Below are 26,770 nucleotides of genomic sequence, written 5' to 3' on the forward strand. Positions count from 1 at the left end.
TGTGTGTGTGTGTGTGTGTGTGTGTGTGTGTGTGTGTGTGTGTGTGTGTGTGTGTGTGTGTGTGTGTGTGTGTGTGTGTGTGTGTGTGTGTGTGTGTTCACATTCTCCATTGGGATATGAATGCAGGCTAGTATACTAATGCTAGTTGTAGAGGGCTACAGTTGGGGGTAATGTGAAAAAGCGAGGGGAAAATGGCAAAGTTCTGCTCTGTTTCAGGTATTATTGGTAGTACAGTATGCACATACATGTATGAAGACAGAAATGTTACGTTAATAAGAGTACTGGTATAAAAGTGTAGCTTTTAAGATCTACCATCCTATCAAAAAGCTCTTTGAGAGTACTTGGATCTTGGACTCCTTGCTTGTCTCTTGGATCCAAATAAAAGTCATGAAATGTGTGTCCACAGCCCTGATGTGTATCGTGAAGCCGGATGGTCCGCCCATGCTGTGCAAGACTGATGAGATTGGGGAGATCGTGCTGAACTCCCGTGCTGGAGGCACCATGTACTACGGCCTGCCAGGAGTCACCAAGAACACCTTCGAGGTCAGACCATACAGTACTCATCTCTCTTGTTGTGAACCGTAAACCACAAGCACATCATTTGGTACAGAATAGGTCTTAGGCCTTCATGAAGACAAGCCCTCTCTCTTTACCATCTGTTAAAGCTGGTGTCTGTAAAGCCTCGATTCTGGGATTTTGGAAGTTGAACACCCAAAGTTGATAACCGCTAAATCTGCAGTCGTTGAATGCACCTAATTCCCAATTTAGCCGAACAATGAATAAGTATCCAACTTCCTGTCCTGTCCTCCAAAATTCCAGCCAAGTCCTGTGATTGGGCAGCTACCCAAACCCCCTGAACCTGTTTGTTTAAGCTCACCAAGTGAGTGTCAATATTTTGTAAACAAAACTACAGGCTTTGGTGGGAGCTAGAGCACTCATCTTTTTTTCCAGTACAAGGTAAAAAAAAAGTTGCAGACTTCCACTTAACCTTGAAAATTGTACCAAATAGTCAGGGCTGTCCCATAACAAAACATGAAAGCTATCCATCCACCTGCTGCTGCATAGGGCGCTGCCAAGAGAAAAACGTCATTTGGGGGAGATACTTTTAATAATAACTTAAAAAATAACAATACTAATAATAAGAATTTTAAATACAGCAATCTATAGCCTGCTTTCAGCTAATGTCATGCACTAGGCATTGTAAAAAGTGTGTGGTGGTGTGTGTCCCATCTACAGGTGATCCCGGTGAACTCCAGTGGGGCTCCCATTGGGGAGATCCCATTCACCCGCACTGGACTACTGGGCTTTGTGGGGCCGGTAAGAACCACAATTCTTATGCATGTGTCTTATGGTACAAAATAATAGGTCATCTGTAAGAACAATGAGAAACTGTGTGGTCTTAAGTTATATAATTTATGGAAATGATTGCTTGTGTGTGCGTGTGTCCACAGGGTAGCCTGGTGTTTGTGGTGGGGAAGATTGAGGGTCTGCTGGCGGTGAGCAGCCGACGACACAACGCTGACGACTTGGTGGCTACTGCACTGGCTGTGGAGCCAGTCAAGACTGTTTACAGGGGCAGGTCAGTATCACACACACACACACACACACACCATACACACACGGACAAGCGCACGCATGCACACACACCATACACACACGCGCAAGAAGTGAGAGTTATCCACCCCATTCATGAGCACTTTATAAATGCTGTTTTGTGTGCGTCTGTGTGTGTGTGTGTGATTTCAGGATTGCGGTGTTCTCAGTGACTGTGTTCTACGATGAGCGGATTGTGATCGTGGCAGAGCAGAGACCAGATGCAAGTGAGGAGGACAGCTTCCAGTGGATGAGCAGAGTACTACAGGTGTGTGTCTGTCTGTGTGCCTGTGTGTGCGTCTTTGTGTGTGTGACTTAGCTTCCAGTGCATCCAGTGCATCTCTGAACATTATTGCTATTATCTATACTGTACTACTAATAACCGTAGACTATGGTTGTGAAAAGGGGGTGCACAGGAAAAAAATACCATTGCACGACACATCAAAGGGGGACCTTGGCTGGAATATACTGGAATATGGGGGCCTTGCCATGGTAACGTTTGGGTACCCCTGATCTAGCAAGTCCTCATGATAAAATGGGAGACTTAGCGTTGCCTATGTCAGCTGTCCCATCCACTTCCACACGATAGCTATTCTCAAGCACAGTGCTGGCACCTTCTCAGTGGTCTAAATCATTAATGAGCAACTTGGATTCTGAAGCTATAGTTTGTTCCATCCATTACATGCTTAGTTACCAGAACTGCATATCACTGAAATATGTATGTGTTGTGGTAACACAAACACAAAAGTAAAGCAAACAGAACATACTGATGCTGTAATTTAGGCTGTAGTGTGAATTCAAAGCAATGCTCAGTTACACAAGAACTGAGGAGGGAGAGAGCTTAGGTTGGTTTTAAACTAACCTGTCCTGTCCTCTCCTCTCCTCTCCTCTTCTCTTCTCTCCTCTCCTCTCCTCTCCTCTCCTCCCCCTTTTCCCTCTCATCTCTCCTCTCCTCTGCTCTCCACCCATTCTCCCTCTCCACCCCATTCTTCCTCTCCTCTCTTCTCCTCTCCTATCCTCTCCACCCCCTTCTCCCTCTCCTCTCCTTTCCTCTCCTCTACCCTCCTCTGCTCTCCTCTCCTCTCCACCCTCTTCTCCCTCTGCTCTCCTCTCCACCCCCTTCTGCCTCTCCTCTGCTCTCCTCTCCTCTCCAACCCCTTCTTCCTCTGCTCTCCTCTCCACCCCCTTCTGCCTCTCCTCTCCTCCCCTCTCCTCTCCCCTCCTCTTTCTCCACTCCTTCTCCCTCTGCTCTCCTCAGGCTATAGACAGTATCCACCAGGTGGGTCTGTACTGTTTGGCTTTGGTGCCGGCCAACACGTTACCCAAGACTCCACTAGGGGGCATCCACGTGTCCGAGACCAAGCAGCACTTCCTGGAGGGCTCCCTGCACCCCTGCAACATCTTGTTGTGCCCACACACCTGCGTCACCAACATGCCCAAACCACGCCAGAAGCAACCAGGTACACACACGCTCGCGCACTCACACACACACAAACAAACACACTTTACTCTATTCTCTATGCACATGACCTCCTTATCTGCCATCTATTGTGTCTTATTGGTCTTATTTCTATCATGAAACTATTCTTTCTCACCTGAATGTCTCAACTCTTGCGTCTTACACTGATCGGTCTCCATGTTGTGTGTGTGTGTGTGTAGTGGGGGTGTGTGTGTGTGTGTGTGTGTGTGTGTGTGTGTGTGTGTGTGTGTGTGTGTAGTGGGGGTGGGTCCGGCGTCCATCATGGTGGGTAACCTGGTGGCGGGGAAGAGGATCGCCCAGGCAGCCGGGCGAGAGGTGGGCCTCATCGAGGACCAGGAACTCGTCAGGAAGGTATGACTCCAGCACCAGGGCACCAGGGCACATCATGCTATCTCTTACTCAGTTACACAGTAGGAGCTAGGGATGTAAATCACTGCTCCCATGACAATACGATTTGATATCTGTTTCTTAGGCAGCGATTTGATAATTTTCTATACTAATGAATGGCCCACGATACGACAATGAGATTTTTTTTCCCCCAATTACTTTCCCACTTCTATGATGTTGCACAATTAACAGCTAGGGCATTGGGCAGGGGCCAGCAGTTTGATTATTTTCGATACTTGAGAATACGCCACGATACAATACGATTCGATTAGATCGTCAGCCATAGGATCAATGCGTAGTAGATAAATATCGATTATTATTTTTTAGGAGCCACTGATTTTGTACCACATTTTCTTGACTACACAATGACACTTGCAAGTGGCATACACCAACCTGGACCTTTGCAAGTGCCATGAAAAGCACATGGTAAGGGCATGAAATTAGAAAAAAATGATGTGTCTCTTCCTGTATCATCGCTACAGTATGCACACTCTATGAGGAAGATATGAATTCAAGATGGCAGACAAGAGTTGAGGCCTGTGAGTCACATGACTAGCAGTCGTCTTAATACCCAACAAATGACATATTTCAACCATTGGATGTCTACAATTTTAACTTCATTTATTAACTCGCTGGAACCCTGTCAAAGTTTCTGTTTCCGGCACACTGTTCGATATTTACGACTCGAAATAGATCATCCGGCATTGTCTCTGTGTTTACGAGCAGGGATAAGATTGACATCGGACACAAAATCGGGAGTCGTGTAGTTTGAGCCTGGCTTAAGTGTGCGTTGGGATGTTCTCTGTGCCCTCCTCATTCTAAGAGTGTTCTAGAATGTTCTCTGTGCCCTCCTCACTCTTAAAGTGTTCTGGGATGTTATCTCTGCCCTCCTCATTCTAAGAATGTTCAGAAAGGTTATCTGTGCCCTCCTTCTAAGCGTGTGCTTCTGTTCTGTCCCCACACCTTGGTCCTCATGGGGAATCTAGTTCAGTATGTGGCCCACCATGATGGTAAGAGCTGATTGGCTGAACGTGTTTCCATGGTGACTGGCTCCTCCCCCTCCCAGTTGGACTGTTGGTGTCTCTGTAGTCTGAATGTTCTGTAGTGTCTCTGTTCAGCTGTGTTGGTGTCCGGCTTCTGTGTGTTAATGGTTTGCACCTTAGTCCTTAGTCATCATGCACTGTGCGCCACAGGGAAAATCGCATACAACAGACTACTCTAAACTGCAGCCATTTTACACACCTAGCAAAAGTCCGTCCACAATTCTTATTTAATAACTCTCCTCTTGAGACAATGTATGGTTTGGTATAGAGACTATCACCTATCACACACACACACACGCACACACACACACACGCACACACACACACACACACACACACACACACACACACGCACACACACACACACGCACACACACACGCACACACGCGCGCGCGTGTCAAAACAAATCCAATTTGAAATTCCCAGACTTGCGTACGCCACCACCATTACCCCAGATTAGCATAATTTACTGTAAGTGGTTTAAAGCAGCAGCAAGCCTGCAGTTTCCTGAGCAGCTAGCTTAACTGGCCTCCATTGAATAAGGCTAGTCTGGTTTATTGGATGCTGAGCAAGGGCCGGCATTTATCCTCTGATCTAACCTTTGGCCAGACAGTACAGTAACTTGCAGTAGTTTTCAAAAAACGTGAAGTGCCGTCTTCTTCCTTAACATGAGCAGAAATGGGGGTGGGGTAGGGGGATCCTCTACATCAGTGGGCTGCAATGTTGAATGCCACCCTTACCTCTCCCTACACCTCCACCAGTGGCTGAAGTGCTCTTGAGCAAGGCTACTAACTCCACATTACTCCAGCATATGCTCCTGTAACCAATACCCTGTTAAATAACAGTAAGTTGCTTTGGATGAAAGTGTCAGCTAAGTGTAATGTAATGTAACACGAGTCATGGCTCCTAGAATTGTGTTCTTAAGGTCAAGACAGTGGCTGTATCTATTCGTTTTCCAGTGATGATGAGCTTTTTCCCCTCAGGGCTGAATTGCAGAAACATATTTGTTGAAAAACACATTGCCAACAGTTTGTTTAAAGATGTCTTCCTGTAATAGATAGACTTGCAATCATCCGTGCAGATACTTACAGTATGAACTTGACTGATATTGCTTTGACTGCTGTACTTGGGGTCTTAAATGAAGCGTGAACCACTCCGGCCTCCCTGGACTATTAGTGTGTGTCTGTGTGGGCGTGCATTACCATCCTAGAGGGCTATGGGCAGGGTGCACACATACACCAATGTGATATCATTTACAATGGGACAGGTCAGCCGAATAAAGTTGCACACTTACACACACTCGCCTGTCAATGAGGACACACACATAGCCATGTCACAGTTTGGTGAGCAGTGCAATGGCTACCCTTCTGTACGTCCCCTCTTGCTTCTCCTCCAAAGCTGTGTGGTGCAGTGCGATGGGCCGCTGTGCTCTATCTGTGTATCTATGCAGTGGAGCGATGCTCTGTATCTGTGAATATGTGTGTCTGTTGAAGCCCTAACAATAGATCTGTATGCCTCAGGCCCTGTAACCCACTCTAGCAAGTCTGCTGTGTGGACCCCCTCCCCTCCCCTCCCTTCTCCACTGCATCGTCCAGTACTGTAGTCCTCCCCTCCCTCCCCTGGACTCCAGCAGTGTTGCACTTCTACTGCTCTACAGCATGCTCTCTCTCTCTCTCTCTCTCTCTCTCTCTCTCTCTCTCTCTCTCTCTCTCTCTCTCTCTCTCTCTCTCTCTCTCTCTCTCTCTCTCTCTCCACCCACCTGTGGACTGTAGTTGGCTTTGTAATTAGACATGGCTGTCACCTGCCACTCTATGTGTTTGCCAGTGCCAGTGTTGCTTGTGGCAGTGTGTACTGTTGGTCAGTGCGCAGTCCTGGCATACTCTGTCCTTTTATCTGTGTAGTGTATTTGCTACCAGTGGTGCTGGTGATATGCGTGTAATGACAACAAATAAAGGTTGGGTGACTATTTAAAATAAAAAAGTGTGTGTGTGCGTGCTTGTAATGATCCAACCTGAAGGTCTGATGTCTCTTTATTATACGCAATCATATGTGTGTAATGAGACCAACTGAATGCCTGCCGTCTGTTCATAGTTAGTAATCATATGTGTGTTATGAGCCAACCTGAATGCCTGCTATCTGTTAGTATCTGTATAAGTAGTCATTGTGTGTATGTAATGAGACCAACTGAAGGCCTGCCGTCTGTTTCTCCCCCTCAGCACCAGTTCCTATCGGAGGCCTTGCAGTCGCGAGCCCAGTCAGACCCGGATCACGTCCTCTATGTGCTGCTCAATGCCAAGGTACAGTCAGACGCAGCCACATGGACACTTGCTATACAACTCAAACTCCATCAAACTCGAACTCCATCTAACCCTACCCTAGTGACGCATCTCTCCACTGATGTCCCCAGTGCTCTCAGTATCTTCAATTGAACAAAGTTTCACCATGTCAGAGATAGACTTTTCTCATTATTTACCATATGACAAAGTCCCATCTAAGATGCTCTGTACAGTGTGATAAGTGAAGGTGCTCTATGATGCATGTGATGACTCCTAATGCATGTAATAACAGACACGTGTCGTCAGATGCTCTTTATGTAATCTAAGATGCGTGTTAAAATTGAAGATGCTCTATCTATGATAAGTGAAGATGCCGTATAATAAGTGTAGTACCTCCTCTGTGCCTTTAGGGGGTGGCGATCTGCACGGCCACGTGTCTGCAGCTGCATAAGAGAGCAGAGAAGGTGGCTGCAGCTCTCATGGAGCGCGGAGGCATCAACACCGGAGACAACGTGGTGCTACTCTATCCTCCTGGTATGGCATACACAGTCACTCACTCACTCACTCACTAAACACTCAAACACACACAGACCCACACCAGGGACAAAGTGGTGCTACTCTACCCTCCTGCTATGCCACATTTAGACATATGCAGTTGATTTAATTCCAATGTACAAGTCAATAAGATCAGAGAGGGGTCCATCCGTCCATTCTACCATCCGTCGAATGGTAGAAAGCTAGGAGCTGATCTCAGAGAGAGAGAGAGAGAGACTTTATTAATCCCCAAGGGGAAACTGAGTGCCACCTGGTCATACACACAACACATAACAGGAAGACAGGAGAAATACATAATAAATAAGAGCCAAGAAATATTAATAAATAAATAAATAAATAAATAAATAAGATAAAAATAAAAACAGTCCATCACAAAAACCCACAAAGAATCTCAACAACATTATGTAAGGGTTAACGTTCGGCGAGAAGGTCGCTACCGTGGAATAGCAGCACGACAGAGAGAATCTTTAGACCCCGACGCGGAGCGGAGGGGTCTTGTTCTCTCTGAAGTGCTGCTATTCCACAAAGCGACCGACTCGCCGAAAGTTAACCCGCTTATTATATGGATATACTTAAATGATTCACACATGCAGGGACATTTCTTTAGACCTATTTAATGTTAAGATTGTTGCTGCGCAAAACAAAACAGTGCCGTTGTGGAACATGCACCGCTAGGCAACAGCTAGGTAGGCTAGCCAGGACAACAGGTGTTGTCTATCACAGCAGCTGATTAGAGTGACAAAAGACCGGACCCCCTGCGGAGTGATATGAAACATTCGCTTTAGCCACTGACTTGTATACAAGCCAGTGGCTTTAGCAGTGAACGTCTTGTTGCCATTGACAGCGGTAGCCAGGACAACGGGTGCTGTCTATCACAGCAGCTGATTAGAGTCTTGTTGAAAAGTCGCTTTAGCAGTGAAAAGTCTTGTTGCCATTGACAGCGGTCTGTTATAGACCAACCCGTCCGTTATCGAAAAATAACAGACGTCCGAACGTTGGGGAGCCCCGTTGAAATGAATGGAGCATTCGACAGATGACGTCACAACCATATAATAAAAAACGTTAAAAAGTCACTCAGCAGCTGTTGTTAAAAATTCTCTCTGTGATGAGATTGAAGAGTAATGAAGACTTGCTGGGGAATGGAAACCTCTGTTGCCTGTGCTAGTGTACTATCAACCCTGAGGTGTGTATGTGTATGTGTCTTCAGGTATTGATCTCATCGCCTCCTTCTACGGCTGCCTGTATGCGGGCTGTGTCCCCGTGACGGTGCGGCCTCCTCACCCTCAGAACCTGGCCGCCACCCTGCCCACCGTCCGCATGATCATAGACGTAAGATGCAAGCAGTGTGTGTGTGTGTGTGTGTGTGTGTGTGTGTGTGTGTGTGTGTGTGTGTGTGTGTGTGTGTGTGTGTGTGTGTGTGTGTGTGTGCGTGCGCGTGCGCGTGTGCGTGCGTGCGTGCGTGCGTGCGTGCGTGTGTGCGCCCATTGCTTAAGCAGCAAAGATCTGCTGTTCACTCACACTGTGTGTCTTTTGTGTCTGTGTGTGTGTGTGTGTGTGTGTGTGTGTGTGTGTGTGTGTGTGTGTGTGTGTGTGTGTGTGTGTGTGTGTGTGTGTGTGTGTGTGTGTGTGTGTGGCTGTAGGTGAGTAAAGCAGCCTGCATCTTGACCACTCAGCTCCTCATGAAGACCCTCAGGTCCAAAGAGGCGGCAGCCAGCGTCAACATCAAAACCTGGCCCACCATCATAGACACAGGTGAGATACTGGATACTATTATACACCTGGCCCACCATCATAGACACAGGTGAGATACTGGATACTATTATACACCTGGCCCACCATCATAGACACAGGTGAGATACTGGATACTATTATACACCTGGCCCACCATCATAGACACAGGTGGCACACTATTATGTTCTACACCATCATAGACACAGGTGACTACTGTACACACTATTATATATATACTATACACCATCAAGACCACCTGGCCCACCATCATAAACACATGTGAGATATTATAAGATCTGGTCCCCCATCATAGACCCTGGTGAGATATACTATTATACACCAATATACAGACCTGACCCACCTTCACAGACACAGTTACACCCAAACCAATACCACCCAAACTAATATACTGACCTGGTCCACCATCACAGACACGGGTGAAACACTATTATATTATACACTCGTATAGACACAAGGAAGGTATACTATTATACACGAATATATGTACAGAGCTGTGAGAAACAGAGGTGCTGTGGTGTGCAGTGCTAATAATATCGCACCATAAACCAGGCAACTGGTGGAAGAGTCCACACTCAGCTCTACAAGCCCCCCACAGCAGAGATGCTGGCACACACACACACACACAGACACACACACACACACACACACACACAGACACACACACACACACACACGCACGCACGCACACAGCCTTACTCTCCTCTGTCCTTCTCTCTCTAGATGACCTGCCTAGGAAGCGTCCTCCTCAGCTCTACAAGCCCCCCACTGCTGAGATGCTGGCCTACCTGGACTTCAGTGTCTCCACCACCGGCATGCTCACCGGAGTCAAGGTGGGTTACTTACTTTATATCTTAACCATCACTCTGGCCCTCAATACAATACAATACAGTCATTATCATTTTTTATTATATGGTGTGACGTCATCGGTCGAATGCTCCATTCATTTCAACGGGGCTCCCCAACGTTCGCACGTCTGTTATTTTTCGATAACGGACGGGTTGGTCTATAACAGACCGCTGTCAATGGCAACAAGACTTTTCACTGCTAAAGCGACTTTTCAACAAGACTCTAATCAGCTGCTGTGATGGACTACACCCATTGAGAGTAAACTACACCTGTTGTCCTGACTACCTAGCTGTTGCCTAGCGGTGTTCCACAACGGCACTGTTTTGTTTTGCGCAGCAACAATCTTAACATTAAATAGGCCTAAAGAAATGTCCCCGACATGTGTGAATCGTTTAAGTATATCCATATAATAAGCGGGTTAACTTTCGGCGAGTCGGTCGCTTTGTGGAATAGCAGCACTTCAGAGAGAACAAGACCCCTCCGCTCCGCGTCGGGGTCTAAAGATTCTCTCTGTCGTGCTGCTATTCCACGGTAGCGACCTTCTAGCCGAACGTTAACCCTTACATAACCACCTGAGTCAAGGTTGGCTACCTGGCCACTAGCAAGCATAGTTTAACAACCGGCATGCTCACCTTAGTCAAGTTGGGTTGCGTCACCTGTACCTGACCTGTACTAGCACTCAGTACTCAGAGTAGAGTCAAATTGATAACTAATAATAAGTTAATGTTAAGTGGCCTTTTGGTCCATAACCACCCTGTTGACTGAATGGAATTTTGCATAGTGTCCCTTTAATTAGCCTTTTTAGTCCCACTCAATGAATACTAGTACACCAGTGGTTTACAGAGTAGTAGTTTGTGGACCATGCTAATACTGTATATCCTGTTTGTGTGTGTGTGTGTGTGTCTGTGCATGTGCATGTGCGCGTGTGTGTATGTGCGTGTTTTCTCCAGATCTCCCATGCGGCGGTGAGTGCTCTGTGTCGCTCCATAAAGCTGCAGTGTGAGCTGTACTCCTCGCGCCAGGTAGCCATCTGTCTAGACCCCTACTGCGGACTCGGCTTCGTACTCTGGTGTCTCTCCAGGTTAGACACACACACACACACACACACACACACACACACACACACACACACACACACACACACACACACACACACACACACACACACACACACACACACACACACATAATGCAAAAAATACACACACATGCACACACTAGTATTGTACACACCCACATACACAGTCCCACTCACACAAACTCCTAAACATGCTAAGGTTTTGCCACAACTGACCAACTGTCATTGCTGCTGAGCTGATTTTAATTTAGTCTGTTTATATACAAAATGAAGTCATTGTGTGGAGTGATTGATCAAACGTTTCCTCTCTTCCTGTTGGGGTGTGTGTGTGTGTGTGTGTGTGTGTGTGTGTGTGTGTGTGTGTGTGTGTGTGTGTGTGTGTGTGTGTGTGTGTGTGTGTGTCTGTGTGTGTGTGTGTGTCAGTGTGTACTCTGGCCACCAGTCCATCCTGATCCCCCCTATGGAGCTGGAGAGCTCTCTGGCCCTGTGGCTGAGCACGCTCAGTCAGTACAAGATCAGAGACACCTTCTGCTCCTACTCCGTTATGGAGCTCTGCACAAAAGGACTCGGCACACAGACTGAGATACTCAAGGTACTGTACACACACACACACACACACACACACACACACACACACACACACACACACACACACACACACACACACACACACACACACACACACACACACACACACACAAACCATCTACTAGCAGATGTTTAATTTCCTCTACTGTCCCACGCCTAATTTCTGCATGTGTTTTTGTAGCTCTGGATCACACTACATAACCAACGTAGTACTGTGGAAACCATGTTATGTATGGCTCCACAGCCTCTGGAAATCTATCATTTCCCCATAAGGAGAGGAGAGCAGAATGCACTATGGCACTTCCCAACCCTTTCCAACCTGGGGCTCAACTCTAACCCAATAAATCAAACTCAAATAAATAGTCAACAGCAATGTACACACAAATATTACTTTGAATTTTATTCCAAATATTTCAAAGCCCTCCTGGAATACCGTCAGAGCCCTGGTCCACAGTTTGAGAATCGCTGCACTATGGCAAGCTTGTATTGTGCTACCGTATGGCTCTGAAAGTCTAGTCTCGTCAGCTGTAAGCAGAGCTGGAGGAGAGCTGCATGCTCCTCCATTCCTTAAAGGGGTATGCCACTATTTTGGGGCTTAAAGGAACAGACCACCCTTTTTTGATTTTCACATATTTGCAGTATTTCCAAGCATTATTTATGAATGTGCATATAATTTTCGTCTATGTGTTTGCATTGCCCCGTTTAACAGTATAGCCACATTAGGCATCGCAATGCAAGTCTATGGTACAAAATAAAACACAATCAAATGTACTTATAAACCATTTTAAAATGAATGTAAAATTCACCAGAGTGTAAAACGGCAATTTAATTCCGTCCAGTGACCACTTGTGGCTTGATGCTAAAGATACCAGTTACTTCCAGTGATTATGCTAAGCTATGCTAATAATTCTGATCCAATAAATCTAAGTACTGAAAACACTGAGACGAAAATGATATGCACATTCATGAATAATGTTGGGAAATACTGCAAATATGTGAAAATCAAAAAAGGGTGGTCTGTTCCTTTAATACAGTTAAAATCGTTGGCTGGGGGTTATAAAGGTGGTAAAGTGTCTTATTTTTCATGTTAAGCGTTGTCTTGCTTTAAGACAAGTTAAAAGAGGGAATATGTCGCTAAGCTAGTGAAAGTCAATGGATCCGTGTAGCATGCTACAATGCCACACGGATCCATTGACTTTCACTAGTTTAGCTACATACTCCCCCTTTTAACTTGTCTTAAAGCAAGACAACACTTAACATGAAAAATAAGACACTTTACCACCTTTATAAACCCCAGTCAACGATTTTAACTGTATTAAGCCCCAAAATAGTGGCATACCCCTTTAATGTACTTATTCTTGAATGGAAACGCTGCTCATTGGCAGTAAGCAAATCAAACGCAACACGAGGAGGCATGCACAGTACAGTAGATAGCCTTTAATGTGCTGGAATGAGATTTTTCTGTGGGAGCATATGTATTTGTGTGTCTGCTTGCGTTTGTGTGAGTGTGTGTGTGCATTGTGTGTATTGGTCTTTGTGTGCGCACTTGTGCCTGCGTCAGTGTGTATATGCTAAGAGATCTGTGTGTCTTTTGCAGGCACGGGGTGTGAACCTGTCGTGTGTGCGCTCGTGTGTGGTGGTGGCTGAGGAGCGTCCTCGTCTGGCGTTGTCCCAGTCCTTCTCCAAGCTCTTCAAGGACCTGGGTCTCTCCCCGCGCGCCGTCAGCACCGCATTCGGATCCAGAGTCAACCTCGCCATCTGCCTACAGGTACAGCCTCTCACTCACTCTCTCTTGCTCTCTTTCTATTTATATCACTCTTGATCACACACACACACACTCACACACACACACACATACACACACACACACACACACACACACACACACACACACTCACACACACACACACATACACACACACTGTCCCCGTCAGTGGTGCAGTGCAACATTAAGTAATTCTGTGCGTGTTCTGTGTGTTTGCTGCAGGGAACAGCAGGCCCGGACCCCTCCACTGTCTACGTGGACATGAAGTCTCTCAGACATGACAGGTAATGCACACAGTCTAAACCAGAACTGAATTACAATAATCTATTGCATCTCTGAACATTACTATTATCGTTATCATTTGATATATCCCAATGAGGCACTGACTAACAGATCATGGTTGTTAAAGAGGAGGCACATGTAAGGCGGTCCTCGGCTGGAATAGCGGTATGGGGCCTCGCCATGGTAAAGTTTGGGAACCCCTGGTCTAAACCACACAACATTACCATAGTGCAGAGGTAGTGAACTCCTTTAATCCAAGGAATAGACACAGTTTAACAGGTCACGCCATGTGACATAACTATTAATGTAGGGTTAGGGATGTCTCTTAATCCAACTAATACAAACAGTCTAACATGCCACAGTCACACCACGCAACATTACCATAAATAGAACTCCTGCGCACAATCCATGACATGCCACACCACAAAAGTCACATAAACATTATTGTAGAGCATTGTGTTGTGTATTCTATTGTGTTTGATGGTGGTGTGTGTGTGTGTGTGTGCCATGTGTGCTTGTGCTGTGTGTGTGTGCAGGGTGAGGCTGGTAGAGAGAGGGGCTCCCCAGAGTCTGCCACTGATGGAGTCGGGCACGGTAAGTAAAGGGCAGCTTCAGCTAGGAAGATAGTCTACATTATTCCTCTAAGTTAAGAGAGTAGCCTCAGACAGCAAGGCTGGTTCTAGTCAATCTGGTGCCCTGGGCAAACACCCCCTGTAGTTACATATGCCAATTTCTAAATGCACAGAAAAGAAACACAAAGTTGTACATCTGTCGATTTGCCTGTCATTCGCCAGAGATAGGATGCTGCCTAGTTAGTGAGACGCTGTGAGACTTAGTCTCATTTTCATTTCTTTTTAACCTTTATTTTTCTTCCACTTTTACTTCTTTTATTGAGTCAGTGAGTCAGTTAAAACACAACGCAGAGCATTCATCCTTCAATTTTTATTGGAGAAGAGAATTTTGGAAACGTCCAAAATCTAACAGATGGTACCTACATGTATGTACCTACATGCTAGTACCTACATGTATTAAATGTTCATGAATAAGTATTGTCAGTGTAATGTTCAACCACCTAAGTACCTAAGCGTGGTATAGAAATCTATGGGGTATAATGAAGAGGGAAGTGTGGGTCACCAGATCAAAGAACAAAAAACAGCTGACAGCTAAGCATCAATGATATCTGGGCTTCCATAACCCTCATGCAATGCCACTGCCATTGACTTCAATGTTAAACACAGTCAGGTCAGCAGTCTAACCCATGACTGCGGTTTTGAGTAATGAACCAGGCTGGGACTTTTTAAAAGCCTCAGGAATCTTTTGCAGGTGTTTACAGTTAATTTGTTGATTCAGACGATTAGGTTAATAGCTTGTTTGGACAACCTTTTCATGACATGCTATTTTTTTGAGATAGGAATTTTGGGTTTTCATGAGCTGTATGCCAAAATCAACAATATTAAAACAATACAAGACCTGAAATATTTCAGTTGGTGTGCAATGAATCTAAAACATATGAAAGTTTATTTTTTATCATTACATTATGGGATATAAATGAACTTTACCACAATATGCACATTTTTGCACATGAAAGCTGTGACTACAAATCGGGCTTATTACACCAAATATTGATTTCTGAATTCTTACTAGGTTAATGCATTAGTATTATGTTGTTTTTAAGTTAATATCATCTTGTTTTCTTTGCCTTTTTTGAGATTTGAAAACATGGCATCTTATGTGTTATTTTGACCATTTTGAGATTTTCTGCAAATTAAGTATCTAAATCACTGATTCTTGAAAGTTTGGCAAAAACATGTCCCTGCAGTAAAATATTAATTCTGTTGAAAATCAACTAAATTTTCACAAACAAAATGAACCCAGGTAATGGCCAAGGGGTCTGTCACACGAATACACAGTTGTTTGAAATATTTAAGTGTAATTTTATTACTTTTCATGGCTATAAACCTGTCCACACCCTGTAAAGGACTGGCATCATCATTTCAATTGACTTAAAATACAAAAATCACTAACAGAATTGAACAATATCACCATGATGTGGAAGACCATATTAAAGTGGTTCTACAGATGTGCACATAGTGGATGTAAAACAATATTTACTATTATTTACTGATTGCTCAAAATGTGTCCAGCATATTGGTCACCACCGTCAGATTTTTTCTAAAAGACAATAAAATCAGGTATGCACAAGGTAATTTTTATTACTGAGGACCCCTTTTCAAACGTTTAGCTCTACTGCCTACTTCACCATCACTGAAGCTCCTGTAAGTTTATTATTTTGTCCTCAATTTGTTAATTTGTTTGGACACTGGTACTGTCCCAACCATAAACTGTCAACACCGTCGGGGGTTTTAATAGTATTGTATTACATTAATGTTAATAAATATAATTTTTTTCAGAAAAGGTATGAAGCACCCAAGAAACAGAGCGAAAATGAAATGGCTAATGTGAACAAACAATGCATAATATTTAAAAGAGTGTTTTTTTGTCTCACACCGTCAGATGTCACCACCGTCAGATTTTGTTCTGCTCATCATGTTGTTCCATATTTTACTAAATTATGCTGGTTAATGAAACATTACTAGGCATGTTAGTAATAATTGTGATCCAAAATGATACTCTAGCCACCACTGAGGTGCATTTGGAGGCTTTTTTGTCAGAAAACCTGACGGTGGTGACATCTGATGGAATTCACCAAAAAACACATGTTTTACGTGTTTTTGACATGTTTTAAGAATATGCATACAATAAGTATCTACAGTTATGTTGAATTGTTAAAGTAATTCACTTTAATACAGTAAACATGTGTTTTTACTTCTAATTCTGTCTGCCGCTGTTGACAAAACAAGAAAGAGCCCATTTTATGAAAAATGTTAAACATGGGGAACTTGGCCAATGCATTCACTGCACAACCAAGACCTACATCTATGATAATACACCTCTATATTTTGGATTTGAACAACTTAAAAGCTGTTTTTACCACATTTTCAACAACCAGTGGCTTACTTCCTACATTATCTAACTAATGAAGTAAAAACACATGCTCATACTGTGCACACACAAAAATAAAGTGTTTATGCAAGATGCCATTGACTTGAGAGGGCTATTTATTTTGCTAAATGCAGGTACTAATTAGGCCACTTTCACCACTCTCAGATTACTGTCACCACCGTCAGTTCTTAAGTCACCACCGTAAGAAGGAGTTTTGGACATTTTAAAGGAATGTGCTTACAACATTTTCCTTAGGAGTTGTTGAAATATCAAAGTAATAGCCAATTTAAGCCTACACGAATATTTGTGAAATTACAAAAAATTGTTTGTTGTATTTAGGCGTTAAGTAAGCATCGTATGACGGTACATATTTTAAAATTAGAACACATGAAACAGTATTAAAATAGAACAAAAGTGAATTTTCAACATTTAAAGGCATATGTGTGAACCAAAAAATACACATAATCACTTAAAAACTCCAGATACATATGCAACCAAATCAATACAATTTTAATAACTTTTAATTGTGTCTGACGGTGTTGACAAAAAACAAGGTATGATCGGAGAAAAGCCTGATTTCTGAAAAAAATACATAATGGGGAGATTGGCCTTGTGCATTTCTGAAAAGCCAAGACCTTAGTCTACGAGGATATACCATATAATTTTGTAATTCACTTTGTTTTTTTCTGTCAACATTACAACCTGTTTTAGCCACTTTCTCAAGAATCAGTGAAATAACAATATTTTCTTACGAAATTTGGAGGAAATGTTGTCGGTGGTTTATAGAATGAAATGACAAAGTTTGTTTTACTCAAACCCATACCTATCCATAACAAAATCAGAAAAAATTCGAAGTGGTCTCAATTACAAATTGAATACAACAAATAAAATAAAATGTACAGATAAATGAAGTTTATGTGTGGTTCTTTCTTTCTCTCCATCTGCAGATTCTTCCAGGAGTGCGGGTGATCATAGTGAACCCTGAAACCAGAGGACCCCTTGGGGACTCCCATCTGGGAGAGGTAAGGTGGCATGTGTACTCCGCCTGACTGTATCAAAGAGTTTCTGTAGGAAGACAATCAAACCCCACCTACCCAAAGCAAAGGAGTGTGCTCGAGTTCGGTCTCCCAAGGGGCCGGTGTCTCTTCCTTGTATGAAATGTGTGCTACCGCCATCTACAACGCTAATGGCGTTTACTCTCAACCCGTGCTGTCTCTTGGATCCTTCTACCTTTTCCAATGTCTCTGGCTGTATACTGCACCTTCCGTGCGATTAGTTTGGCATTTTTGTTGTTTTCTGAAGACTCCATACAGTGTAGGAACATACATGCACACTGTCATCTGCTTAATGTGATTTTGCAAATGGAATGCCCTTGTCCCTTATGCTCCCTAGTCTTACACATTACTTTTTCTTCCCATTTCTCTCTTCCCCACTCCCTCTCTCTCTCACCCGCCCTCTCCCCCAGATTTGGGTGACTAGTTCCCACAATGCGAGTGGCTATTACACCATCTACGGCGAGGAGAGTCTGCAGGCTGACCACTTCAACACGCACCTGAGCTTCGGGGAGACGCAGACGCTGTGGGCTCGCACCGGCTACCTGGGCTTCGTCAAGAGAACCGAGATGGTGGCCGCCAGCGGAGGTCTGTTGTCATTACTGCTCTTCAGCAGCAGGGGGCACTGTTAAAGCACTTACCGGTACAACAGACAACTGACGTACAAGTCAGAACTAGACATGACAGCTTGCCTTTCCTGTTTGGAAGGTTTTTTGTTTGTTTTTTTGCAAAATATTTGAAAAGGGACTGTAGAGTATTACAATCATTGCTATTGTTTATTGTTTTTCTTGCAGGGGGGGGGGGGGGCATTCTTTCATAGGGTGCAACATTCTTTATCTTGTATCTTGTGGGTGTGAGATGTTTCAAATCAGCCAGTTACTGTTGTGCAGTACCGGGAAATGTCCTTAATATTTTTTTTTGCTAGTATTTGAGGTTACACCGGAGTCTGCAGTTTTAGGTTTTGCAAGGGCTGAGATGGATGATGATGTGTGTGTGATTTTTTTAGATCGTCATGATGCCCTGTTTGTGGTGGGTTCCCTGGATGAGACTCTGGAGCTGAGAGGCCTGCGATACCACCCCATTGACATCGAGACCTCTGTATCCCGCGCCCACCGCAGCATCGCAGAGAGGTACGCTAGAGGATATGTTTACATGCTCACAATAAACACATAGCGGCCAATAATAAGTTAGCTGGCATTTACATGCATTAAGGAAAATTTGATGAAAATTCCCTCTGTCACATTTTTTTCTCTATGCCTTTCACATGTGCCCCAATCCTGTAGATGACCTTGTTAATATAAACACCACCATTGCCATCATAATAACTGACCCTGTCCTCCCCTCCCCTCCCCTCGTCTGCAGTGCGGTGTTCACCTGGACCAACCTGCTGGTGGTGGTGTCGGAGCTGGCTGGCTCTGAGCAGGAGGCCCTGGACCTGGTGCCGCTGGTGACCAATGTGGTGCTGGAGGAGCACCACCTGATCGTGGGCGTGGTGGTGGTGGTGGACCCCGGCGTCATCCCCATCAACTCCCGCGGGGAGAAGCAGCGCATGCACCTGAGGGACTCCTTCCTGGCCGACCAGCTCGACCCCATATATGTGGCATACAACATGTGAGATGGACCAGGAGCTCATCCAATAGACATGGACCAGGAGCTCATCCAATAGACATGGACCAGGAGCTCATCCAATAGACATGGACCAGGAGCTCATCCAATAGACATGGCCACAATATGTGAGCCAGGACCACATCCAATCAATATGGTCTACAACATGTGAGCCTGATCTAATCGACATGGCCACAACATTGTGAGCCTGGACCACATCGAATCCCAAAACCATGGGCGCCTAGAGACCATCTCCTCCACAGAGCCTATAAACACGTGAGCTTGAAAGCCATCTCTAATGCAACAAGGCCTACGGACCCCATCTAGTCTTCACCAGGGGGCCTATGTGGCCATTGAGCCCGGACCACATCTACTCTACGTGGCCTACAACTTGTGAACTTGGACCCCATCTAATCTACGTGAACTGCAGTGTGTGGTGTGGTGTGGTGTGGGACGAGACCCATTCCATACGCCGTGACCTACAGTACCACTTACGAGGCTGGAGCCCATGTCATGTGGCCGGCCGGCCGTCAACACCAGAGGCTCCATCCAGAGTCGTGTGTGTACTGAACTGAACTGAGCTGAGCTCAGTAGTAGAGTACTGCCGCCAATATTTACTGTCCCCCACCTCAATCCAGCAGCCACCACCCACACCCTAAACAACAAACAAACAAACAAAAATATCCCTGAGGAGGACTGACTTGGTGTTCGTTGTCTTGCACCGACCTACTCGTGAAAGGGTAGAGGATATTCTGCAATGCCCTGTCTGTCCACTGGGCGTCTTCACACCCACTTCCACATTTGTCCAATGTTGGCCCTAGTTAGCTCTTCCTGTTGTGGGGCATTTGGGTCTTGGGGTGGGGGTAGGTGATTAGGAACAGCAGGGGGATTTGGGGGCTGGGGGGTGTTCTGGCCTCTGAACAGTCCTGGTCCTATCCATTCCACCCTCCCTCTACTACTCCCTCTACTTCGTTCTCAGTCTCAGCCTACTGAAATACTGTTCAGTGGACCAGACATCCAGACATTAACGGCAGGTTGGCTCCATCGGCCTGCCCATCATGCTGACTGTGGCCTACAGTCAAAAAATAAAGAACAAGAAAAAAACGACAGAAATAATAAAAAATAAAGAAACCAATAAAAGCTGCCCTGTCTGATGAGGGAGGGTGATCTTTAAGGAAACAGCACAGAGACAGACAGACAGACAGACAGACATGAACAAAGAGGAGATGGCTTACTGTACATCATGGTGCTTCCCCCTCCCTGTGGTATATGTTACTGTATGTTTGGGCACACTGGAAGCTTTCTTCATCAGTTTGTCTCTCTCCACACCTAACCACCCTCCACCTTTTACCATCATCATCGCAGCAGAACCCAACTCTCTTTGATGGTGCTACAGAGATCCTCTGCCCCCACAGGCCAGGCCCTGCTCTGCGAAAGCAAACCACTTCTTTAAGAGTCGTCCCTCTGTGGTGGACTGTCCCTCTGCCTGTCTGACGACTCTGAACAGATGCCGCAATGTGGACTCACTCGCTAGCAGGAAACTGGCCTTTGCACTCAAGCCCTACGGCCCTCCATTTTGATGCAGCTCAACAGCTAATAACAGAACAGGCAGGACACCTTGTCATTCTCACAGTCCGCTTATTTCCCCCCTGAAGAGATCAATGCATTTTACAACATCACCAGCAATGTTTGACTGTACTGTCTGGACAGTCTTTCAGAGCTGTTCATAGGCACATTGGTGTGTGTGTGTGTGTGTGTGTGTGTGTGTGTGTGTGTGTGTGTGTGTGTGTGTGTGTGTGTGTGTGTGTGTGTGTGTGTGTGTGTGTGTACACATTAAATCTAACATGGACAGCATATAGCACAGCTTTGGTTCTGAGGACAGAACTTCATTTTTGCCAATCATGACGCAATGTACAGCCCTCATTCACAAGCCCATTTAGGGGGAGATCTCAGTTGTTACTTGCTGTTAATCCCCTGATGCTTGCATCCCATTACAAGCGTCATTATTATGCATTGAAACTGGTGGCGTAGAGAGTCATTCGCAACAGCAACAGAAACGTACTCGACAACTCCATGCCTTATTAAACCTGTGGACCGTTTGATTTTAGTTGTTCTCTCTTGCATCTCTGTATGTAAACTGTATACTGAAAAGGGATTTTAGAGTGATGATTTTACTGAAGGTATTGGTTTTTATATTTTTAGTGTTCTTGTTTATCATGTCTCACTGGTGTTACTGTATAATCGATCGGACGTATTCTGTATGTCTATAAAACTTGACTGATCTCTCATACTTGATAGCGATCCTCTGCATCACTGCTTATGGGTAAAATAACCTGGTCCATGTTGGAAAAAAGTAACAATTTGCACTTTCCCCCCATCAGTTTAACAATTGCATGTTTTTCAAAAAAGAGTATTTACAGTTTGTTTTTGTTCATTTAGGAGATGGGGAACAAATTATGACATAAAAATGTGTACATATATATTTTCCGTTTCACAAAGCCTGTGTACATATATATTTTGTCCCACAAAGCCTTTTTCTTAAACTTTTTTTTGTCCCTGCCACATTCAGTAGAGGTGTGTGGCTGTAATTTACATTTCAGGGTATCTCCAGTAACTCAATGCCTCCTATGTGATGGCTTCTGGCACTCACTGTACTTCCTGTTTCTACTGCACCTGCCTCCACACACGGCAAGTCAAACACTCACCACAGGCCGCACTTTACATTGACTTGGAGAGCTTTTAAACAGTGATGAGTTACAGTATGTGTAAAACATATCAGTGCCCAGATGAAGAGTCCTGCTACGTCTTATTGAGAGCTGCTAAAGGAAAAGCATTGTAGTTAGTGTGGCACCTAACAGCTAAGCAGAAGAGACTTGGTGAACTGCTGTCCAGTCCCATTCCACTGGGGGCGCTCATAAGGCCCTTTCCTATTCCGGTTTTGAATAGACACACTTAGTGATGTGGGGGTTAATGCTAGACTTTTAATTTAAATTTAAATGCCAAGCTGATCTATGCCAATACATAGATTTAAATAAATGTATTGAATAGAATGATATGTGTCTTTTTTGTGTATCATGTATGTTTATCAGCCCTACATTGTGACGGTTTTTGTGAATTTTCATTGAGCTGTACACAACTTTTAGTAGGGGCAGTTTATAGTTGCCAGGGGTTGAACCATACCCTTCTCCCTTTATTTTCATACCGTTTTAGCCTTTGGTGTTTAGTAATTTTGAGCCTTTTGGGTTGTCAACGTTTAGATTGTAAATGGTAACCCCTCCTCAGCCCTCCAAAGCTCTGATCATAGAATAAAAAGTCATCTAGTCTCTCTCAGATCTTTGAAAAACAGACACTGAAACCATGAAACATAAAATACATCTATTAGTTTACGTTTTGAAGTCAGAGTTTACAGTTCAAACATCACATTTGATTTTCATTTCAAATATAAAAGCGTCTTGCAATTAGTGTATTGCCATGTGAATATGCAGTGCCAGGACAGTGTCTTATATCCCCCTGAAATAGTTATCGATTTGTGCTTCGATCCAGTAGTAATGCTGGCTGACTCGCAGGTAGATATTGGGCCTCCGGATGACACCACACTTGTCTGCCCTGATGCGCAGCCCCTTGACGTAGTATCTCTTGATGTGAGGGATGTAACAGCTGATGGGGCCGCCGATGTTGCTCTGCACACATGGATACAGAAAGGCCAGTAAGTTACCACAGTATGGTACCATACAATAGCCATAGAACTTTGTCAGTTTTCACTGAAATTCATTTTGCATCCAAGTAACACTGGTTTAAGACAGAACGCACACATAACAACAACAAGACTATCAGGGCCTCTGCACACCGGTTTGGGGTTGGGGCACCTAAGTCACGCCCTCTACTTCCTGGTTCATGGGGCCTGGGGAGTAAAAAAATAATTACTGGGCTTGAAATGAGTGGTTTTTCGACACCAATCCAAACCTTGGGCCTCCACCTATGCACCACAAATCCACCACGACTCGCCTCGTTCACTTCCATTCAACTTTTTGCAACTTATTGCCCCATGAACCAGGAAGTAGAGGGCGTGACTTAGGTGCCCCATACAACCCCGAACACTGGCGCAGTGTCCCTGGATGTCGCCTCTGGAGTAGGGACAAGTTCTATTTTGTCGAAGCCACCCATTAATTATCCATACATACTGTGCTGTGGTGAAATTGTGTGCAGGGGTAACCGAAATTGCCTGAACCGATAATGCTCTTCAGTGCTGTTGGAACCGGAGTGCAGAGGGCCTTACACAATTGCCATACATGTGGAGCATAAAAAGCACCATCTGAAACATGCAGCATAGGACCACAGTAGCCCACCTTCACAGATCATCACTACTGCACCTGCAGTGCCATCTCTGAGAGAGCACACCCTGTCACATTTGTAAGGTCATTAATCATATTTTGAGATCATGTTTATTTTTACTATTTATGTTTTTGAAACCGTGGATGCACACACACCTCACATCCATCTACGCCTCCCTTGGCGTTGCCGGCGCAGAACATATTGGCAGCCACTTCAAACTTCCTCCAGGTCATCATGTTGCACAGCGAATTGGAGAACAACGTCACATGGCTCTCCTTCAGCATACCAGGGTCAGCTGAGTGGGAAGAAACACGTGTTGTAAATGCACAAGCAGATAAACACAGTGCAACACCTAGTATAGAGTGTATAGGAGTGAGGCCATACCCCCAGTAGGCCCGTCATAGCCGGCGATGTAGCACTCCCCATACTTGTATTCCTCTACCACGGTGGTGTCAGGTATGCAGATGCGGTCCACGTAATCATTGAAGACCAGTGGGGTGGCCAGCTTCACCAGTGCGATGTCCTGGTATTTGGTGGCGGGATGGTAATCCGCATGCAGGAGGAAGTCCTCAATAGTAGATGTCTGAGTGAAGTTGCCATCGACCGTCAAGTCGTCCGTACCAGTTTTGACTATCCAATTTGAGAGGTTTCTACAAAAAAAAGCATAACATCACTTGCTTGTCCTGAATTAAAAAAAAAAAAAAACATGGGAGATTTCACCATGTGGGCAACCTTTGCATGTAGGTAGAGACATATTTTACACCAAAGTGGATGTGCCAATCATTTAAATGAATATGTACAGTTTACACTAGAATACCACAGGATACACCCAGATGGTACCAGTAAAGTGTTCTGAAGTATCTGCTGGTGTCATATCGACATGAGCTATTTTACAACTTGGAGCCCTTGTGTTGTCACAGAGTCATGGAGAGAGGAAACTTTCAATGAAAACAGGAGCACCACAGTAACCTTAACATGATTCCAGAAATTGGTTAGTAACAATATTCACTTTGTATGGTTAATAAATGGCTTATTTAACTTGTTCATTTCAAATTAAAATTTAGCAATATGAATGGACAAAAAATGTTTGCGCGGTTTTGAATATGGGTGGGTATTCTTAGGCCCAAAATGGGGTTGCAAATGAGGTTTGGGAACTGACCGAACCTATCAAAATCATCAAGAGGCACTTTCTTTTGAACTTGAGTTTAACATATCTTCTGTGATTACCGCAATGTCATTAAATCACAGACCTGTTTTCTAGTTCATAAAAGCAAGTGGTTGCTGTGAGTATCCAGTCGTTACGGATGATTGCGCCTTCACAGCGCTGCACAAATGGATCCGACTCAGAGGAGCGCATCTGGAGGGACACTATCCACGGCCATTCTCCGGGGGCCCCAGCAGAGCCCAGAAAGCGTTTTCGCCGCGCCGATGGCACACCCCGGTCTGGTCTGTTGCCACACTTAGCTGTAGAAATGATTGAGAATAAACCGTTCAAATGTTCAGTCAAATGTTGTGTTAGCAATGGTAAAGAGTTCCTGAAATTGCATTAGCTATAATGTATTTTCCTAAACTTACTGGTAGGGCTGAATTACAGTTTGGGCCAATAGGGCCTGCGCCCAGGATCCCCAGAGCATTGCAGATGCCAATTTTGATGACAGAGGGCCTCTGGCTCAGAGGGTCCCTGGCCCTGCAGTAGAGCCTATAGCGTGAAAAGCTCCTGTGTGAGCCCTAACGTCTGCCAACTAGGGTTTCAAGGGGAGGACCCTATGTTTATGAAAGCCCTTGCTAAGGGCCCTTGGGGTGGGTGCTGTTAAGAGAGCCCTCTGATTCACTGAGCCATACCGCTGGCCCCCAGGACATGAAGACAGCTGCTGGTAGCGCTGTACAGGTGGTACAGGTGTCTTGTTGCAGGGTGGTCGTCTTTGAAGTGAATGACAAACTTATTGTTTTCCTTAGTATATTGTACTTGAATGTCATACGAAGACAAATGCTGTGTCTCAGATGGTGCACTTGTGGACTACGGACACTATGTTTCAGTGCATAATTAATACGCCATGGGCACTGCAACATGAACACAAGTGCACCCTTTGAGATCCACCAAAAGTCTTTAGAAAAAGGGTATCTACAAGTCCTGAAAACTAGCCTACGAACCATCATTTTAAGGTGCTTAATTTTTTTTCTACGGAACCACCTAGCCAGAGCACGCTTCTGTTACTACTTACCCGTATCTACTCAGACAGACACTTTTTCACTTGGGAATCGGGATACAATGTAGCAGTAGGACAAATCAATAGCTGCTATAGTGACATTCACACACATTTCACAATCACATTCACCATCACTACGAGCCTAGCCTTTTTATGGGGGTGGCGCGCTCACCTGTTTAGCCTGCCCTTAACAATAATGAAAAACAACTTCAAACTGCAACGACAAGCTTGAATGTTATATGGTCGTTATAGCGACTATCTCACTTACAGAGTATACCGAAGTCACATCCATCAAACAGCTTATGATTCATATAAATACTCACTAACCCGTTAGCGTTTTAGCTGTTAGCTAACCGTTATCGTTTTGCTATGCGTCAGTTCACAGGTAGGCCTATAGCTTTAAAACCAATCACTTACTGTCTATATGAAAAGCGTTCCCTTCCTCAATCCCGAAGTAAAAAATAATACATACTGAAGCTAAGGTTAAAACACACAACAATTTCCCACACAGATTCATGTTTCCAAACCAGCTGAGTGTATTAACGGTAAAGCTACTTCTCAGTAGGCTACTCAAGGGGATTGGAATTTGGAACTGTCCACTTCGCAAACGCGCGTTGCAAGAGCGCAAACTCAAGTTCCATCCAGTCCCGTCCATGGTCAAGTAGCGTGCCGCGGCACAGAGGTTGGGAAACACTGAAGAAGCCTAGTTATGTGTCTGGATGCGGACTGTGTAATGTGGTATCCAATCCACTCTTTCCAGCCCCATCTCTGTAGTAGGCATTCACTCTCATGAATGAATGAATGAATGAAACTTTATTGCCATTGTACAGGTAGCCTACATCGAAATTGGTAAAGTGCAGATGCTTAAAAATCAACAAAAAAAACCTATAACTTAGTCTATATATACTGTATAAAAAGAATTAAG

At 44.6% G+C, this 26,770-nt stretch overlaps 2 protein-coding genes across 3 annotated transcripts in view; one reads left to right on the plus strand and one right to left on the minus strand.

Moving 5' to 3' along the window:
* The window catches only part of dip2ba (disco-interacting protein 2 homolog Ba), a 95,528-nt gene extending 73,172 nt beyond the window's left edge, over nucleotides 1-22,356 (plus strand). For both annotated transcript variants that reach the window (XM_063209366.1, XM_063209367.1), the window contains exons 19-38: nucleotides 407-543; nucleotides 1,237-1,317; nucleotides 1,452-1,579; nucleotides 1,747-1,861; nucleotides 2,852-3,053; nucleotides 3,312-3,424; nucleotides 6,721-6,801; nucleotides 7,191-7,314; nucleotides 8,543-8,664; nucleotides 8,976-9,087; nucleotides 9,808-9,917; nucleotides 10,884-11,014; nucleotides 11,435-11,603; nucleotides 13,197-13,367; nucleotides 13,587-13,648; nucleotides 14,183-14,240; nucleotides 17,597-17,671; nucleotides 18,115-18,289; nucleotides 18,708-18,831; nucleotides 19,064-22,356. In XM_063209366.1, coding sequence (XP_063065436.1) covers nucleotides 407-543; nucleotides 1,237-1,317; nucleotides 1,452-1,579; nucleotides 1,747-1,861; nucleotides 2,852-3,053; nucleotides 3,312-3,424; nucleotides 6,721-6,801; nucleotides 7,191-7,314; nucleotides 8,543-8,664; nucleotides 8,976-9,087; nucleotides 9,808-9,917; nucleotides 10,884-11,014; nucleotides 11,435-11,603; nucleotides 13,197-13,367; nucleotides 13,587-13,648; nucleotides 14,183-14,240; nucleotides 17,597-17,671; nucleotides 18,115-18,289; nucleotides 18,708-18,831; nucleotides 19,064-19,316 — 2,543 coding nt within the window. In that variant the 3' untranslated portion in view covers nucleotides 19,317-22,356. The remainder of the gene's footprint in view (nucleotides 1-406; nucleotides 544-1,236; nucleotides 1,318-1,451; nucleotides 1,580-1,746; nucleotides 1,862-2,851; nucleotides 3,054-3,311; nucleotides 3,425-6,720; nucleotides 6,802-7,190; nucleotides 7,315-8,542; nucleotides 8,665-8,975; nucleotides 9,088-9,807; nucleotides 9,918-10,883; nucleotides 11,015-11,434; nucleotides 11,604-13,196; nucleotides 13,368-13,586; nucleotides 13,649-14,182; nucleotides 14,241-17,596; nucleotides 17,672-18,114; nucleotides 18,290-18,707; nucleotides 18,832-19,063) is intronic.
* Nucleotides 22,357-22,666: 310 nt separating this feature from the next.
* LOC134457376 (transmembrane protease serine 12-like) lies at nucleotides 22,667-26,436 on the minus strand. Its single transcript, XM_063209370.1, has 5 exons — nucleotides 26,263-26,436; nucleotides 24,889-25,102; nucleotides 24,023-24,288; nucleotides 23,794-23,933; nucleotides 22,667-22,986 (listed from the first exon to the last, which is right to left on the minus strand). Exons 1-5 carry the CDS (start codon nucleotides 26,360-26,362, stop codon nucleotides 22,807-22,809), a joined length of 900 nt encoding a protein of 299 aa, XP_063065440.1. The 5' UTR covers nucleotides 26,363-26,436; the 3' UTR covers nucleotides 22,667-22,806.
* Nucleotides 26,437-26,770: the final 334 nt, after the last annotated feature.

The sequence above is a fragment of the Engraulis encrasicolus genome, chromosome 10, assembly GCF_034702125.1.
Source record: "Engraulis encrasicolus isolate BLACKSEA-1 chromosome 10, IST_EnEncr_1.0, whole genome shotgun sequence".
NCBI classification, from domain to species: Eukaryota; Metazoa; Chordata; class Actinopteri; order Clupeiformes; family Engraulidae; genus Engraulis; species Engraulis encrasicolus.